General features: G+C 38.0%; 1 protein-coding gene across 5 annotated transcripts in view; it reads right to left on the minus strand.

The window, feature by feature from the left end:
* Positions 1-1,441: 1,441 nt before the first annotated feature.
* The window catches only part of HLCS (holocarboxylase synthetase), a 129,475-nt gene continuing 113,545 nt past the window's right edge, over positions 1,442-17,371 (minus strand). For all 5 annotated transcript variants that reach the window (XM_064524777.1, XM_026121480.2, XM_064524786.1 and 2 more), the window contains 5 exons: positions 11,077-11,144; positions 9,913-10,073; positions 6,380-6,494; positions 2,677-2,890; positions 1,442-2,167 (listed from right to left, as the gene is read on the minus strand). In XM_064524777.1, coding sequence (XP_064380847.1) covers positions 1,996-2,167; positions 2,677-2,890; positions 6,380-6,494; positions 9,913-10,073; positions 11,077-11,144 — 730 coding nt within the window. In that variant the 3' untranslated portion in view covers positions 1,442-1,995. The remainder of the gene's footprint in view (positions 2,168-2,676; positions 2,891-6,379; positions 6,495-9,912; positions 10,074-11,076; positions 11,145-17,371) is intronic.

Raw genomic sequence — 17,371 nt, forward strand, 5'->3', positions numbered from 1 at the left:
TCTAAAGCTTCTTAAAACTCTGTGGTGGGAAAAAACTGTACCAGAACTATGCTTTCCACAGCTGACCAGCAGCAGCATGCATTGCTCATAAGCTGTTTGAAGGTAAAAGTAGAAAAGAAGTGAAGCTGCACAAGGAAAATGTATGTACACTTCTGCACATCTTCCTTGTGTGTCTTCATTTCTTCTCAACTTTTTCCCTCTTCTGCTTCTTCTGATATACAAAAATGGGGTCTTCTTTGTATTTAAACTTTATTAACACAGACTCAAGTTTCATATGATTGTAATATACATTAATATTTGACTCTGCCAAAAATTAACAGCTCAAAGCAGTTTTAAAATTAAAATACATTTTCCTTTTCATCAGTATCATCTGGTGGGAAAAAGCAAAAATGGGTGTTCATGCATATTATTTTAACTAAGCCAATCAACAGCTGTTTATACTCCACCATAAACTGCTATGAAATGTTGCTGTGCAGTCTTGTATGCTGCAGACCACCAGGGACAATGAAACAGTAGGGGACAGATGACCAGGCACACACAGAAACATACTGTCATATGGAGCATAAAATCCTAACTATAATAGGAACAACTCAATTTCTTTCTAGCACTTGCTGCCAGACTGCCTAAACCCTAATATGTAAGGATTACTCTAAATTACCATTACAGACTAGCTTCCTCACTTTAAGACTTTTTGACTTTGTAACAGAAACAATCGACTAACATGTCCAGGTACATGAGGTGAACTTTAACCTAACAACCCATTCCTGGCCAACAGACGCAAGTGTTTTGGGGAGACCAATTTGGCTGATCCACCTTCTGTAGGGACAAGGTATTGGGAATAAGGGAAAAGAAGCTGGCCACATCACACCCACAATACACCTTTGGTTTGTGGAGAACTGTGGGAAGTCCGTGCTCTGGTGATGAGTGTGTTGCTGTGAATTCGCCTTCCCCAGGAGAAAAACCCAACAATCCACCTGTCCCGCTTCACCACGTGGTGATGCTTTCCCTGCAGGGCCAGCCTGGTACCCCCAGCCCAAACTGTGCAGTAGCCCAAGAGCAGGCTCTTCTCTGGTCAGGAGATGTTAAAGCTCTTGCCTCTAATGGCCAGCAGCATGAGCAGCTGCCCTGCTTTGCGACACGCTGTGAAAACAGCAACAACGGAAGAGAACTTCGACACAGGCAACTACTACAGTGAAAAAGACAAAACGTGCAGTTTTTTATGGCAGGGATCTTCGGAGCAGCACATTTTCTCTTGTTTTAATCTCTTCATTTCACTACTCTTACAACAGAATTACTATTGAATTCTCAACCATTAGCCTTCCCTCCCCTGACTGGGGATCCTACAAAAACCCGGGTAAGGGCATTGCAACCAAGTGATAGACCAGTTACAACCCCCAGTGGGCAATTCTTACAGGGGCTAAAGCCTCTTGGGAGACTATGATTCAAAGGAGATGTGAGATGATTTATTCAGATCCAGTTGACTAAGAACAGCAACAAATACAGATACAATACAAATAAATTTGTATAAATAACCACAGTTCTTAGGTGCTGACTGAAAACTCCCCAAACACACCCGGCAGCTATGACAGAGGTGCAGACCTGAGATCAGACCATGGGATGGTAAGCTGTTATGCAGGCGCACATGGAGAAGAACCAAATTAGCAAGGCTCTGAAGGTTTTTTTTTCCCTTAGACCTGAATCTGAATAAAGAAAACGTTAAGCCCAGTAATTCAGAAGCATACGATGAGCTCTTTCCAGTGCACCATGGACAACACATAAAACAGAATTTACTTAAGAAAAAAATACAGAAAAAATTTTAAAGATTGTACTGCATTCTGCTAAAGTACAATAAAAACACACAGACACATTTTGAAAATGAAATGTTTAGCTACTTCAGTTTCTATCAAGCCATAAGCTACCCTTCCCACCTTCAAGCAAGTTTAGCTGCATGGTGCCAAATACTAAGGAGCTGCCTTTGGCACTGTCGACTGAGGACTACGAACGCTTTGGGACTACAAGGTTTTTCACCATGTCAAAAGAGTTGCCATCTGGGTGCACAGACTCTATGCCTTTGCCTTCTTCGTGAACTTGAAGAAATCCACAATCATCAATCCCCACTATCCACGCAATTGGGCCTTCCTCACTGTGGAGACGGACTTGCTTACCACTGCAAATAAAGAGAACCGGGCAGTTATGAGTTAATTGGATGAGACTGCACAAACAATGAAAAATAGTAGAGAGGACTACTGTCTAGTAGAATACTTTTATTTCTCATTTCACTGGTTCTTTTGTTTTTTCAAGAACATGTTTTATTTCCTGCTTTAATCTCTTTCTGCAGAATTAATGGTTAATCCAAATTGTCTACTTTTGTGTAAAGACATGAATACAATAACTCCATCATTAGCTATACAAATCACTCTCAATTCCCTTTGTTTCAAGCTGATACATGCGAAATACCTAGAAACATTCTTTAACCTATGCTAGCATGTTAATTTTACTATGTCCTATTTTTATTCACCCCTACAAAATTACATCCTACTTAGGAATATCTTTTAACTAAGTCACTGCTTTTGAAGGCAATCTCACAGAATATTCACAATGGGAGACAAAAAATCTATGAGTTATCTCCAACTTTTCTTAAAAGAAAGTTGGAGAAGAACAGAAAGTTACACTTACCTGTGTACCCAGTACTTGTAGTAACAGTGAAGAACACCATTGGGCCCTTTCTCCTGAAAAATATCTATTAGCCTCTCTAGTACAGTTACAGTTCTTGCAATAAGACAGTCTGCAGTTAAAGCCTTCAGCTGTGTCCCCTCTTTCTTATTGTGTTTTTTGATGAGATCATTGATGCATATGGTGGGGTTGCTGTTATTCACATTAAATCCAAAGCCTGAGGAAGACAAAAGAACAGGATAGAAAATGTTCATTCTTCTGTAAATGTGAACATTTTATTACCATTAGTCAGTACTTTTTTCAATTAGTTGATGCAATGATCACTAAGGATATTTCCAGTAAATATTTTTATTCGCTCTCTTACATGTCTGAATCTTCCTAGAAGCATAATTACAAATCACAGTCCACATTTTGTGTGTTTCTTGTCCTTAAAATGCTTCCTGAAAATTGTAGAAGCAAAACCAATGTAGTCCTTTCAACAAAACACCACCCAACCAGTGAGGTTTTGGAAGAAGAAAACTGGAACTTGCATGTTGGCTGCACGTTGGTTGGCAACATCAAAGTGGGAAAACTTTTCATTTGCTGATCAGTAATTAGCTATTTGAGAGCGAATCACTGACCATATTCTGAGATGGGAGTTTTATCTTTCAGTCTAAAATTTAATTAAGAGTCCTTTCTGTTTACTACAGCTAGCTGATTTCATTTTCTGAAAATTAAGCCTTTTTACTCAGCTGACAAGCCTTGTTTGCCTTGCTGTGAAAAGCCCAGAAGATTTAAGTTTGCAGGGTAAGACTCCAGTTTGCTTAATCTATCTTACCACAGCATATCCTTTAGAAGCCTCAAGCCTCTCACTGAGATTTCTCCAGCTAGAATAATATTGGCAAAATGCCTTTCTTATTTAAATATGGCTCTTGGGGCCTTTTTTGCAGTCTGCTGAAACAGGCTTCGAGGGATGTAAAGAAATATATTGTATTACCTGTTTGTCCTCAGACATTTTGGATAAAACACCAGTCCTGTCAATCAGGTTCAGACATACCACACCCTCCTCTGCAGGAAGATCCACATGGACTGTTTTGTAAATTTGGTATTAACGAGACTATTCATATAGAGAATTAATTCATATTAATTATGAGAAAGTTCTCTTCAGTGAAAAGGAGTTTTTGATTTTTAACTAATCAGATAATGCGTACAGAGAAAGCCACAGTGATATCAACGCCAATATATCAATTACACTGAAATCAGGGGAAGTGCATTATCAGAAAGAGACACAAGAAATTAACCGGAAGAAAAAAGGTGCCACACTAACAGATCACAACTCCGCTGTTGACACTCAGATACAGCACAAGTGAAGAAAGAAGGACGGTGGTCATTATGCTGCGCTTTGTGCTGTCAGGGTGTGTTATGTGGCCTTTGAGGCCACCTGCAGGCTGTAGCATCGTGGCAAAACTGCCAAGAGTTAATTAGAAAAATACTAGTTGCTCAAGACTCTTAGGGCCTCGGTGCATTGCCTCCCAAAGAGTCAAAAGTGCACATTTAGCACCGACTTTGCAGTGCATTGATATGGCTCTATGTCTTCCAGTTCTAGGGCCAGCACCATTGTCATTAGCTTGAGCTTCTGTGCGCTGTTCTCCACTACATTGAACAGACATGTCTCTAGCTACATGAGGAGGTGGACAGAGCTTTTGTAGGTTGAGCATGTAGGTAGGCTCTGTCCCTTACAGTCCACTTACGTTCAGCTACCTAGGTCCTTTCCGAATCTGGCCCTTACATTAATGAAGTATATTCTTCTGCAGAACTCCTCTTCTGAAAGTCCCCCAATAATCAAGGACTTCAAAAAAAAAATCTTTTTTAAAAGTTTGAAAGCATGTGTCTTTTAAAAGAAGCCAAGGCATGAACAGACAGTCTTGACAACCCTGTCACTACAGAAATGGCATCCTCTGCAAAGCCTGCAACACACGATACAGGTGAAAAGGCAGGTTTGTATTTTGCCTTATTCTTCTGAGGTACTTCTTGTGGCAGTGAGGCTCTGTAGATGGCCTCTGATTTTGTACCCTCACACCTGCAATACCCTTTCTGAGTGCCCAGCACCAGCAAGGTCTGGAAAAGGAATCTGCATGACTGTAGAAAGTGGATGGTGCATCTGGCTCATTTTTCCAGTTGTGGAAGTTTGATCTCATTGCTACGACTAACACAAGAACTGTTGGATGTCATGAATCACCCACTACTACATTCAACACCATCACTGAAACGATGGAAAAGATCCTTGGAGTAATATGTGACAAAAACCTTTCAATCTTTGAAGCTACCAACAGCAAGTACGTTGATGAAAATGTGTGTCTTTGTATATACCTCAGACCTAATGTCACCAAGATGACTATGGACATTAGAGAGAATATAAAGAGTAAGTATCCACTTGAATTTGAGTATTTCGGTGTTTATGCTATACAACTCTAGGTCCAAAACCAAGATATAATATGCAGACAGATATTTGAAAAGGTGAACTATTTTTTGAGCCATTTTTGCTTTTCTTGTGTTACCCTGTGATAAACTCAGGTTCGAACAGGCTCTGGAAAAAGCATATGGAAGCAGTAAGTGTCTAAAAGGGCACAGAGAGACTCTGTAAGTGTGTCTCTGCAACTTCCATGCTGCACTTGTAGCTTATTTTAAAAACAGGGATATAACAACTAAACAGAAAATTTAATGGCTGAGCATGTTTCATAGAAGAAAGTGATGACTACTTCAGCTGTTTTGCTTGTTTGCACCTTAAAATTTACACCATCTTGACACTCTCTTTGTCAGATACTCTACTTATATACCGTGCTATGTTCAAGTGCAGAACAAGTACTATCAGCTTCTTGTTTAACGTTCTAGAACTTCGATTTAATTTTTTTAGACATAACGCAGATAATTATTTGGGGAGACCAGGACTTAGAGTTTCCTGTGGCAGGTTTGTGAGCATGTGTGGCAGATCTGTGCCTGCTGCTGGTTAAGGGCAAAATATTCCTCACCAATTAGCAGGCTGATTATCAGACTTCAAAAAGGCAAAACAATGATAGAAACGTGTTAATACTTATTTGTGCACTCAAATATCTTTCCCTGTTTTAGCGCTAGGGCCAGCTGGAAAATACATGCACAGTCTTTCTGAGACTGGCCTTGCTAACTTTTTGGAATCAGCATTCTGGATAGACTCTTTAGCCTCAAAAAAATCCAAATAAATGAACAAACAGATCATAATTCCTGGCTCCCCCAGCCTTCCCAACAACCTTGCAAATTTTACTTTTTCCGAGAACTAAAGAGAGAGTGATTAAGTAATCAAATCATTACTTCACTGCTGCTTTACTAGCAATATTCCAATTTTTGGAAATTATTATTATTATCACCAGAAATAAGTTATGAACAAATTAAAAAAGACCCAGAGGAGAAGTGAAAACATCAGTAATATATATGTAGTCCTTTTCTTTTTCTTTGAAGCCCACTACACCAACCCCAATGCTTGCATTTAGGTTCTCCTTGTCAAGCATATGGGATTATTATGGGGAATTAAGACATTTACTGTTTGTGCTTTCTTTTGATACAATATTCTGCTTTATTTCCTCGGGCCTCTGTCATTATTTGTTCTTGTCCTTATCACTTGAACTCATAAAGACATTAATGACAAATATCTTTAGAAAAAGTAGTATAAAAAAGCTTGAAAATAGACATTTACCAATAAGTACATGAAATGTTGTTTCAATAAGTGTAGAGTTTACCAGAACTCCACCAAGCTTCATAAGATCGCTGTAGTAAATATCATTTGGCCATTTTACTCGCAGTTCAATATCCTAAAAAACCAAAAACATGTACATTTAGAAACACTTTGCTCTCTGATATTGCCTTTAAGAACACGGCTTATTCATCACTTCATATTCTACATTTTCTGTACCTCTTTGCCACACCGAAAGTGATACTGCCAGCTCTTCATAATAAGAACCTATGCAAGTGTTCCCCAAGCATTACTGACCAAGTCATAGTTACACAGTTACATGGTTTACTATGGAGCTATTGGAGAAAAGTGACTATCTAGTAAAAAAACCAATTATTGTAGATAATAATAGCTTAGAGCAGCCAAAAGAGGGACTAGAGATACTTATTAGAGCCTTTCCATCTCCAAATTGTAAGGTTTTATAGAATTCATTTAATTCATTCATGAGTGCCTACTAAGGATTTGAAAAGATATATTCAAGAAAGACGAAAACTGTGGCAGCAATTACAGATCCGATAAACAATCAGAGTAAGTCCACAATAACACCAACGCTGTATGTGAGGACCCTTGCAGGAACCAGACACGGAGACAATGACATCTTGAATTTCAGAAAGGAAATCCAGCAGACAGGAGAAATTCCAGTTCACAACTATGTAAACACTCCACAAACATCCTAAAAATATTCACGCTTTCGGCAGCTATGCTCAAGCAACACCGTGGAGCTGGAAACACAAACTGTGCTGTATGACACCATTCCAGTGCAATAGAGAGGTTTTTGTTGAAACCACAGAACTGAACTGAACTTTGCACCAGCTACTTAAACACAAAAAGAAAGCAAATGTGCTTCCTGGAGTTTGAAAAACTGCATATGACTGTATCCCAAGAGGCAAATTATGGGAGGTGCTCCAGGACTACAAGAGTTGCACTCCCCCCTATTGTAGATTATTAAATCCCTTTACAGGATGTGTGAAAACTGCACCTGGGTCCATGGCTACTTTCCTGACAGATTTAAAGGCCAGAGAGGAATCCATTATACTTACAGTGACAGGAAACACTAACTGATTTTGCTATCAAAGAGCTCTAAGCAAGCATCACCAATTCATATTCATCACAGAAAACAAATTGACTCTTCACACTGTGAAAGCATTTATAGAGGACTCCTGAGACATACAAAGTATCCCACAGTAAAACAGCATTATCAGTGTTAAGAGATCCTCCGAAGGCACCCAAAGGAGAGGTGACTATTCTTCCTGCAAATTAATTGCAGTATATTCAGTAGATCGTATTTAAGGAAAAACACACCTGTAAGACACCAGACACTTAGTACTGCAAAAGAAGTGATGAGCAAGCATGGAGAACAACCAAGTCAATCAGGTATCTTCATGCCATAATCTTCACAGTGGCGACCTGAGTTGTTTGTCACAAAACAGAGTGACGTGATAAGGCATTGCACAACTATCAGTGTATCAGAGAAATTAGGAGGAGGTTACAAAATGCAGTGAGAGTGGAGCACATTCTTATTTTCACTTACTAGAGAGAGATTTTTCCTGTTCTCAGAACAGAAAAGCAAAAAGTCCTCTGGATATAAGGCCCGCTTGTGTTCACAGCACTAACATCTGCAAATAAAGCTTATTATTGGAACTATCCAATTTTCTTGCTGAGACTCCAGAGCTGTGCTCAAGAGCCTCAACTACTGTCTATTTAGAACTGTGGACATTAATGACAGAGTCTCACAAATGACGACCGGCGGATAAACTGAAACACAAGCATCTGACGTTTTTGTATGGAAATCCTGAAATGGACTTTGAACATCATAAGCCACATTACAGCACGTTAAAGTAATATTAAGGTTCTGACCTACACCCACAGAGGTATGGAAATTCGGAGCTAAGAATGAAACCTCAGCTCCAACTTAGCCCACTGTTTCCAGCTACTGCAGTTTGTATGCCATGTATGTTCATCACACACATAAAGAAAAGCCCTGCATTAACTAGGTGTAAAGGGGAAATATAAGCATTGAGTTTCAGATAAATCTTTGCATTTCCTTGCTTTAACATAAATCTGAGTCCATTGAAACTGAACATTGTTTTAACCCTTCTCTAGGATTTGATTTCCTTTCTTATCACAGAAAAAAAGAAAAGAAAAAAAGACTTCTCAACAATGACAAGGAAAACCTTTTCCTTTCCAAGCCTAGGGTGATGGGAAAATTATCAATAACCATATATTGGTTTCATTTACCTTTGTGATCACTAACAGCAGAATTCGGTCCTTTCAAATATCCTCTAAGACGACTGCTAGAAGAATTTTTAATGTGTGTTTCTCTATTGTAAAACAGATTTAATAGCTTTGTCTTGGTCATAACAAACTACTGGAAAGACAGCAAGTACTGAAATAAGTTTGGTAGACCACAGGACATGTATTACCGATACATACTATTTTTATATTAATATTTAGTATGTCAGTCACATTTTTCCTCCTGAATGAAATAAAATAAAAAATGCCACAGTACACCAAGGTAGGCACACGGAAGCAAAAACACCTCAATTCATAAATTAACTCCTTCCCTCAGTCAGGCTCTCATATTTTATACAACTAAGTCTTCTGTCCCTTCTATTTTAAATAGTTAAATTATTCACTCCTAGCCAAATATTTTATATTGCAAATTTTAGCCTGAAGCATTTTGTTTTTATAGTCAAGTCATGAAGAACTGAAGTTAGAAGGTTTTAATAGAAAGGCTGACAGACCCGAAACTACAGCAAAGCTACTGGGTGCCACTATAATAAAGTTCATGTGTAAATGTGTATAAGTCATTGACTTTGTGTAATATAGGAAACATATGCTTTAGTTAACTACTTCTGTAAAATACCAAAGTTTTATAGTTAGCAAATATTAGGAAATGGTAACATTAAAAAGGAGATATATGAGGTGAAGAAGACGACTGGTTCTTCATTTTAATACTGATGACAGGACACTTGATTCCCTCTTGAGAGCAATACTCCTAACTTCTTGCTTTAGAAATCAGTTTTCAACCTTAAACAAGGGTTGGAAAAATTCTTTAAAAGGGATAAAGTCACCACTGAAACAGCAGCACCAAAAGAAAAAAAAACCAGAAGAGGATTTGTCAATTTTATTCATTTTCCCTCCTCCCTTTTCCTCACCTCTTTCAAAAATCAAAACAAATTAACTCAATTGTTAGACAAACCAAAATTAAACTGTCTTTACTGCTGAAGCCTGAGTCTTAAGTTTCATCAGATTATGAGTGAAATGAGTGTAGTATTCTTAATCAGCTCGATAGGATACAGTATTTACCATATGTACACTAAATCTTTTAATATACATAAACAATTAAGTATGAAGGTTAAATTTACCACTATTTTTTACCACTGTATTAGTGCTGAAGAACTATGTTAGGCATTCGATCACTCAACATATTGAGTTAAAATCTACTTTTAATGGAAATGGAAACAGGAATTTTGACATAAATTAAAATGAGATACCTCATATCCTGGTATTGATCTAACTGATTCTACCACGGCCAAGGACACTAGATGTTGAACGAAAGGGATTCTCTGGCCCAGGTTGGAATAGAGAGGAATGGTGATATGTAAAGTGGATAGTGCACAGCCCACGGGACTGAGCCAAACATTTCCACCACGACCTGTGGAGGGAGGAAAAAAGTTAACTTCAACACAAGAAAACAAACATGTATAAGCATTTTCACTTTGTTAATGCAGACAATAACAAAAGTGAAAGATTCGATGGTATCCATCTGAGAATCTACAGCAAGGCCTGTAAAGGAGTTTCCAAACTAATTTTGAAAGAAAAATGGTTAAAGTGTAAAGCTTTTCCTTTAAAAAAAGGCAGGTTTTTAATGAGCACCCTGCTATTCACTTTCTTAAAATATCACGAATGACTTGCTTCCAGGATTGTCCTGGTATTCTGTAACATACATTTCAAAAAATTTGCTTTGTTTGTAAGTGTTTTAAAGTGTTATTAAGTATCTTTGTGAAGATACTTTGTGTGTATCTACAAATCTGTCCACTTTGTGACTCAACAGGACACAAGCTAGATCTGAGCCAAAAGCCAGGCAACCATTTTCATGCAGAGCTGCACTCAGAAGAGCTAGTAGGTTGAGCACTGTGTTATTCTAATCAAATTAGCATGGCTTTTATAACAGAGCTAGCATCTTCCTGGAAATCAGGCAGAAACTGCTTGTACTTATCTGCAAAAGATTGTGAAAGCCCACAGGACAGTTCAAGACAGTCCTGCAGATGCAAGCTACCTCTAGCTCAGAGCAAGTCAAGACCTAGTCTTGTTCCAGGAAGTCAGCCAGGAGTTTTGATCTGGAGGTCTGATCTGCATTACACTAAATGTAGCCATGGCAGCTTCCATGACTGGAGAGACTTTCTGGCAGAAACTAGAAGCCCACTAAATCATTTCTGCAAAAGCCACCTAACATCCTAAAAACGCTTACTTTGGTCTCTAATAACTTAGGTTTCAATTTTGAATCCACAGTTTAAGTGGGAGAAGAGGGCACTACCATCCAACAGATTATATCAAAAATACTCATCATGTACCTTTAACACAGCTATGTGACATTAAAGTGTCCTACTTCATACGTTTAAGATACATTTATTAGCACTAGAAGGAAACATACTGACCTTTCCCCTGTGTTTGCCGAACCGCAATTGCTATTAAACCCATCTCCTCAGGCAACTTGAACATTAACCTGCCAATCAGAAAAAAAAAAAGAGCTTATCAGCTGAAACACTGAGCTACTTTCATGAAAATCCACTTTTAAATATAAAGTAATATTTTACATAACATTACATTACCATTTATCAATTACCAGTTAACGTTTATTCTTGATCGAAAAGCATTCAAATATTAAAAAAAGATTAACTGAAAAATTATCAAGTGAAACATTGCTCTATTATGCTGGAAAGAAGTTACAACAGTAGCTCATTTAAGGCGCCTTCTGAAAACACACATTATATATTTCTCCACATTTTCTTGAAGTGCTTATTTTTTGTATGTCCCTATCTTCAGTAAGTGACAACTAGCAATTCTAGACATTTGTTTCTACTTAAATCAAATTTTTGTTCATACTACAGAATATAACAACAGCAGTTTCTGATTATTTGGAAAACCAATATGGTGGCAATAAAGCAGTTTAAAAGATACACTATCCCCTGAGAACTAATTATGATTTAACTACAGTAAATAAATCTACACCTTCTGAGAACTCTAGAGAACACTGGCTTATTTTAGATTTGTGTTCTGCTTTTAAAATAGTTTCACTTAAAAGAATACTAACTTTCCTCTGGGGATAAGTAGAAAGTGCACTTTAACACCACCAAAAGAGTCAATGCTAGATTAAAAAAAAAAAAACACTACTGTGAGAATTTGGTTCAAGCCACTTTAATGCAGATCTGAACTGTACCATGATCCTTCTTCATTTCGCACTTTTGCAAAAAGTTATTTAACAATAGATAAAACAGATATCCAAGATGTCACCAGCAAGGGAAACCCACAAAGTGATTTAGAGGCTCAACCTCCACTGCTAACACGGCCACAAATACAGCATTATTTATTCATATAAAAGTGGTCATCTTGGAGGTAAGTGCAATCCAAATCAGCAGAGGATCACTCGGCTTTCTTTCCTCCGAATTTCAGATGTGGATGGAAGGCGTTCCAAGCTCTGAAACCAAGCAAGTGTCACTGAGCCGAAGGGATCAGCTGTGAGGAGAAGCGTCCCTCTACTGCTGCCTGCCCACAGATGCTTAGGCAGGCAAAAAGTTAAGGGACTGTTCCTCTGCCCCACTTCACGGTGCAAAAAGAGGACCTCTATTAATTGTCGGGCCTAGATCAGGAGCAAGACACAAGCAGGGTCCCCAAAGTCTCAGAATAGCTTTCAAATGGCAGACTCGCTCTGTCGACGATCAAAATGGTTATTTCAGGGCCCAGACAAAGGCTGGATCATAAATGCCTTCACTGATTACAAATATTTGAACCACAACTGATAGAAACCTTAACAGCCCAATCCTAGAAGAAGCTCAACAGATGTTTTCCCACATTATTACATAATCGGCGAGAGACATTTTGAAAGAGCAAGAGCCGGAAGATCTCTTTGCCAGTCCCCTACCATTTCACGTGAAATATAGCTCAATAATTCTTTCCTTTGGACACTATGAATTACTCATTGAGACTAGGATCATCTATTTACCATCAACCTTTAACATTAAAAGTACACCTCAACTTATGCTGGGACCCAGCAGAAAATCCTAAGTAGTTCTTTATGCCCCTGTGGCTTCAACACTGTCTTCTGGGAACAGCAAGACTTCAGTTACAGTACCAAGTTCATCGTATTGCAACATGGAAATCTAATTTAAGCTTGGAAGCACAGTTACAAGGAGGTTATAGGCTTTGTCAAAAATACGCGGATATCTCTTACTTCTCCATTCATATTTGTTGTTAAATAGGCAAAAAAAAAAAGTTATGCTGCAATGATGAGAGGGAAAAAAATGAGAGCTAGAAAAAAAGTGATTATGAAACCAAAAGACAGGCTTCCAGAACAAAGAGATACGATTAATGGAGCACATGACTGTAGCTATTAGAGGCTTGGCAGCAGTGAACAAGATACTGAACACAGAGACAGAGTTCGCACTTTGAAGAGCCATGGAGAAATTCTTTAAGACGGACACAACACGGGCAAGTTGCTAATACCCAGGTTGATACAGCAAGAGACAGATAGATTTATTTTTACTGCTTCCTCAGATTGCTCTGGAATTACCACAAAGCCTAAGATAATAAAAACCCACAACTTCTGGACGTTGTAAATTCTGTCTGCTTGTTTGTTTCTAGAAGAAACAAATTGTATTTTCCTTACCAGAAAGAGTAACTGTACGTGCACTTTTTTAGATATTGACTTCCCTTCTTTTCTTTCAACTTAATCAGTTGCAGATTTAACTGTTTTAGTTTTCTACAGAGTGACTTAATCACAATGTTCACCACATTTTTTCTTAAATCTTTGTCTTCAAGAAATTCTCTGTTCTTTTCAATGCTCTTCAACCATCTTGCTCTACAAGTCAGAAGACCACACTGAGATACAAAAGGAGGAAAACATGAAACACCTGAAAACAAATTTTCTCATCAGGTGGAATATTAGACAGCACTTACGATTCTAGAAAAAGATACTTGGATTTTATATATATTTTTCTTCTCTGCTTTGAACATTTTTGTGGTATTTTCCAAAACGTGAGAAAGGCACTTTTAGTGCTCAAGAATATTAAAGCAGTTGAAATATTAAGAGAGAGATTCTAGCACTGCTTTTTATACAAATACAAAAAAAACCCTGTAATGCACACTATGAATGCTGTCAAGAGTAATAAACAGTACTTAATAGGTTCATAGAAATTTCAAGTCCAAGGAGGAATCTGTCTTCATGGCTAGTCAACACAATGACTTTTCTTCCTACATGAACATAAAATGGGAATTGAAACCACAGAAACTGTTTGAATAATGTTAACGGCCTGACAACTATAAATTTCATTGATGTTGTGGGTTTAAGGTTGAAACTCTCATTAATGCATCCTGCTGTGTTACAGTATTGCAGAGGTATTACAAGAGGCAGCATAACATTCCAGATGTTAAAATACCTGGGCACAAGAGGGTAAGTTATGAACAGATTTCTCCCTTTACTCCAAGTTTCTTGTCTGAAAATCTCACCCTCAAATACATTGTTTACAATTTCTATTTACAGACAATATTATAAAATCAATATAAAAACAAACTATGTACGTTTAGTCAAACAGAAAAGAACATGCTCCTTGATCAGTTTCTTATACTATTTTGGACAAGAAGGAGGCCTGAATTCTTGCTTTACTACTTTATATCCAGAGCTATAATCCATTATGCCCAGTTTGGAAATGAGCAGTGTACCCACTAATATGTTTCCTTAAGCCCCCACAGCCCTCCCTTTCCTTTTCATAACCCTCAAGCTACATGATGCTGTGGCTGACTCCAAGAGGTGTGTGCTGAACAGCCTGCCAGGAGGCACGTGAAGATTGGCCAGCTGGCCAAACAGAACAGGTAACTCCTAAGTCCACATGGCAGTTTTTCCTTAGTGGGAGTACCGATTCAGCTCTCTCTCTTCTACCTGTAAACCTGTTTCCACAAGAACACGCATACCTGAAAGAGTAGCTCAAACACATGGCAGTCTTCTATGGAACAGAAGACTGAGAAGCTTCTACCTCTGGATTTACCCTTGGTAAGTCCAAGGATAAATCCAAAAATAGAAGTTTCTCAATCTTGGACTTGGATAAATCATGCCTGACCAACCTGGCTGCCATCGATGATGGAATGACTAAATCTGTGGATGAGGGGAGAGCAGTGGATGTCATGTACCTTGACTTTAGTAAGGCTTCTGATATGGTCTTTCCCAGCACCCTTATATCCAAGTTTGCCATTGTCATCTATCTGGGTGGACTACTAGATAAGCAAAAACTGCCAGGATTTTGGGCTCAAAAAGTAGTGGTTAATGGTTTGTACTCTACCTGGAGGCTCATTACAATCAGAGCTTCTCGGAGTTTTATCCTGACCTATCCTGTTTAATATCTTTATCAGTGACCTGTAGGAGGAGATGGCATGCGCTCTAATCAAGTTTGCAAATGACATAAAACTATGAGGATAATTAAGCACTGAAATAGGGTGCCCAGAGAGCCTGTGGAGTATCTCTGGCCTTGGAGGTTTTCAAGATCTGACTGGACAAAGCCCTGAGCAATCTGGTCTGAATTCACTGTTGACTCTACTTTAAGCAAGAGGTTGAACTAGAAACCTCCAGGCATCCCTTCCAACCTGAGTGATGCTACAGTTCTGAGAAATGTACAGAAAGTTGGTATTGTTGATGTTTCTAGCTGTCCTTTAAGTTGGTTGAAATTGGCAGCTATCAGCCATTACCAATTAATTACTAAACTAGCAATTTAGCTGGGAAACCGGGCTGTTCACTGGAATCTCCTGTCCTGAGCAGAACCCTAGATTAAAGTCATTTTCATACTCTCTTGCTAGCCTCAATTAATACTTAATTTTAGCCATCTTCCTCTCTCCATGCCCTAATTGCTGACTTCCTAAGTAAACTGAAAGCTCCCAAAAGACTGACTCCCACAGTTGAGACAGGCAGAAGAACACCTAAACTGTTAATCCTACTGAGGCTTATTTAAGTGATATGAATCTTACTGCTCTGCACTGTTATAACTTTGCCTATATCCAGCAGGCAATATATGTGCCAGAATACACTATTACATGAATACACTCCTCTGTTCTATTGCAAAAATTCATAGCTTTTTTCACTTTATAGTGGCTTTCCCTATAGCAACACTACTGCTGAAAGGATCATTTAGTATCAAGTTCTCTTTAAACTCTTTGGATATATTAATGTCCTACATCACTGAAAAAAAGCACAAGTGATTACAATGTCCCAGACTTGTGCATAACTATGAAACACACTGGAACCTTGGACTGCTAGTTTCTTGTACCTTACTTCAATAAAAACTAGAAAAAGAAGATTGTACTATATTACTCGTGACATTTTCAGCATGGTATTATACTATGAATGATATAGGTTAGCAATTTATAAACACTTTGGCTAGTTGGCTAATATTGGAGAATATTGCATGAACAAGAATATAGTTTCAGCTTTAGGTCCTGATTTCATATATATATATATTTTTTTTAATGAAACATCTAGCAAGACTGTTAGTAAGGTGAAGTCACGTGAGCTAGTTTTCAGCTGGATCAGTTCTCTAATCTGACTCACCATAAACGAACACTGCTGCTGGCAAAAGGGAAGCAATGGGAATATGGGGCCACCGGACAGATGGGAAGACCAAACCACCTCTTTCTTACCATCCATGTACTTCTGCTGGATTTAAATTACCATATTATGGCCTCAGAATAGCACATGGTTTGCTTGTGGAATTACTTGGAGAATCAGGGCTGCAGAACAGACAGTGTATAACTCCACCATTAAATGCTCATTTTTTATGCTCACTGCATTTTTCAGCTGGTGATTTTCTTGTCTCTCTATTTTTATACCAGCTATTTTATAATTAATTCTTTGTATATGTTTATAGGCTTTTCCTCTTAAAAAAAGAAAAAGAGAATTTTAAAACACAGTACCATACAGCCAAAGGTGTCAGGAAACATACCCAAATAAGAAAGGACTCCAAAAAATTGGTTTGCCAACAAAATGCCAGTAAAATTTGAAACCTGGGTTCAGACACACTGGTAATGTTCCAAAACTCAAAACTTAAAGAACTTCTTTATTCAGTAAATCAGCTGCTCTGTGAATATCATCAAGACCACAAAGTTACAGTAAAGGAGGGAGTTTCTAAGAGAGATGTGAGGAGAGTTTAGGACTTCAAGTTGCTTCAGTTTTTAATTTGAAATGAAAAAAAGCCCCACCATTCTGAACAATTTAATTTTTTTTTCCTTTAAAAAGTAATCTTTTCAATTCATGACCTTTCTTTACTTGAAAAAGCTACCTGAAGCGTACTGAAAAATTAACATAGAATGAATGGAAATGAAACAGATTTCATTAAAAATGAACTCCCATGCCAAGATTTAGGAAACAGAGTAGTTACTGGAATGCAGTGAAATATATTTATCATAACATGTTAAGAATAGAATCCTCAGAGTGGAATAAAAAGTTATAAACATATTGATCAAAAACAGATTTAACTACTCTTGTCCAAAGCAAAGCAAGTTACAGATGCGATAAAGAAATTTAAAATATAGGGATCAATGCAGCCTGTAGCTATGTCAATTCTACCTGTAATTTTACCACACTATATTAGATAAGAATGTACAAGCTTGGCCACTGTCAGAGAGGGAAACCTTAACCCCACACCGTACACCAAGAAACAACAGCATTTCAGTAGGTGGCAAATTTGTTTCAAA

This window comes from Dromaius novaehollandiae, chromosome 1, assembly GCF_036370855.1.
Source record: "Dromaius novaehollandiae isolate bDroNov1 chromosome 1, bDroNov1.hap1, whole genome shotgun sequence".
Taxonomy (NCBI): domain Eukaryota; kingdom Metazoa; phylum Chordata; class Aves; order Casuariiformes; family Dromaiidae; genus Dromaius; species Dromaius novaehollandiae.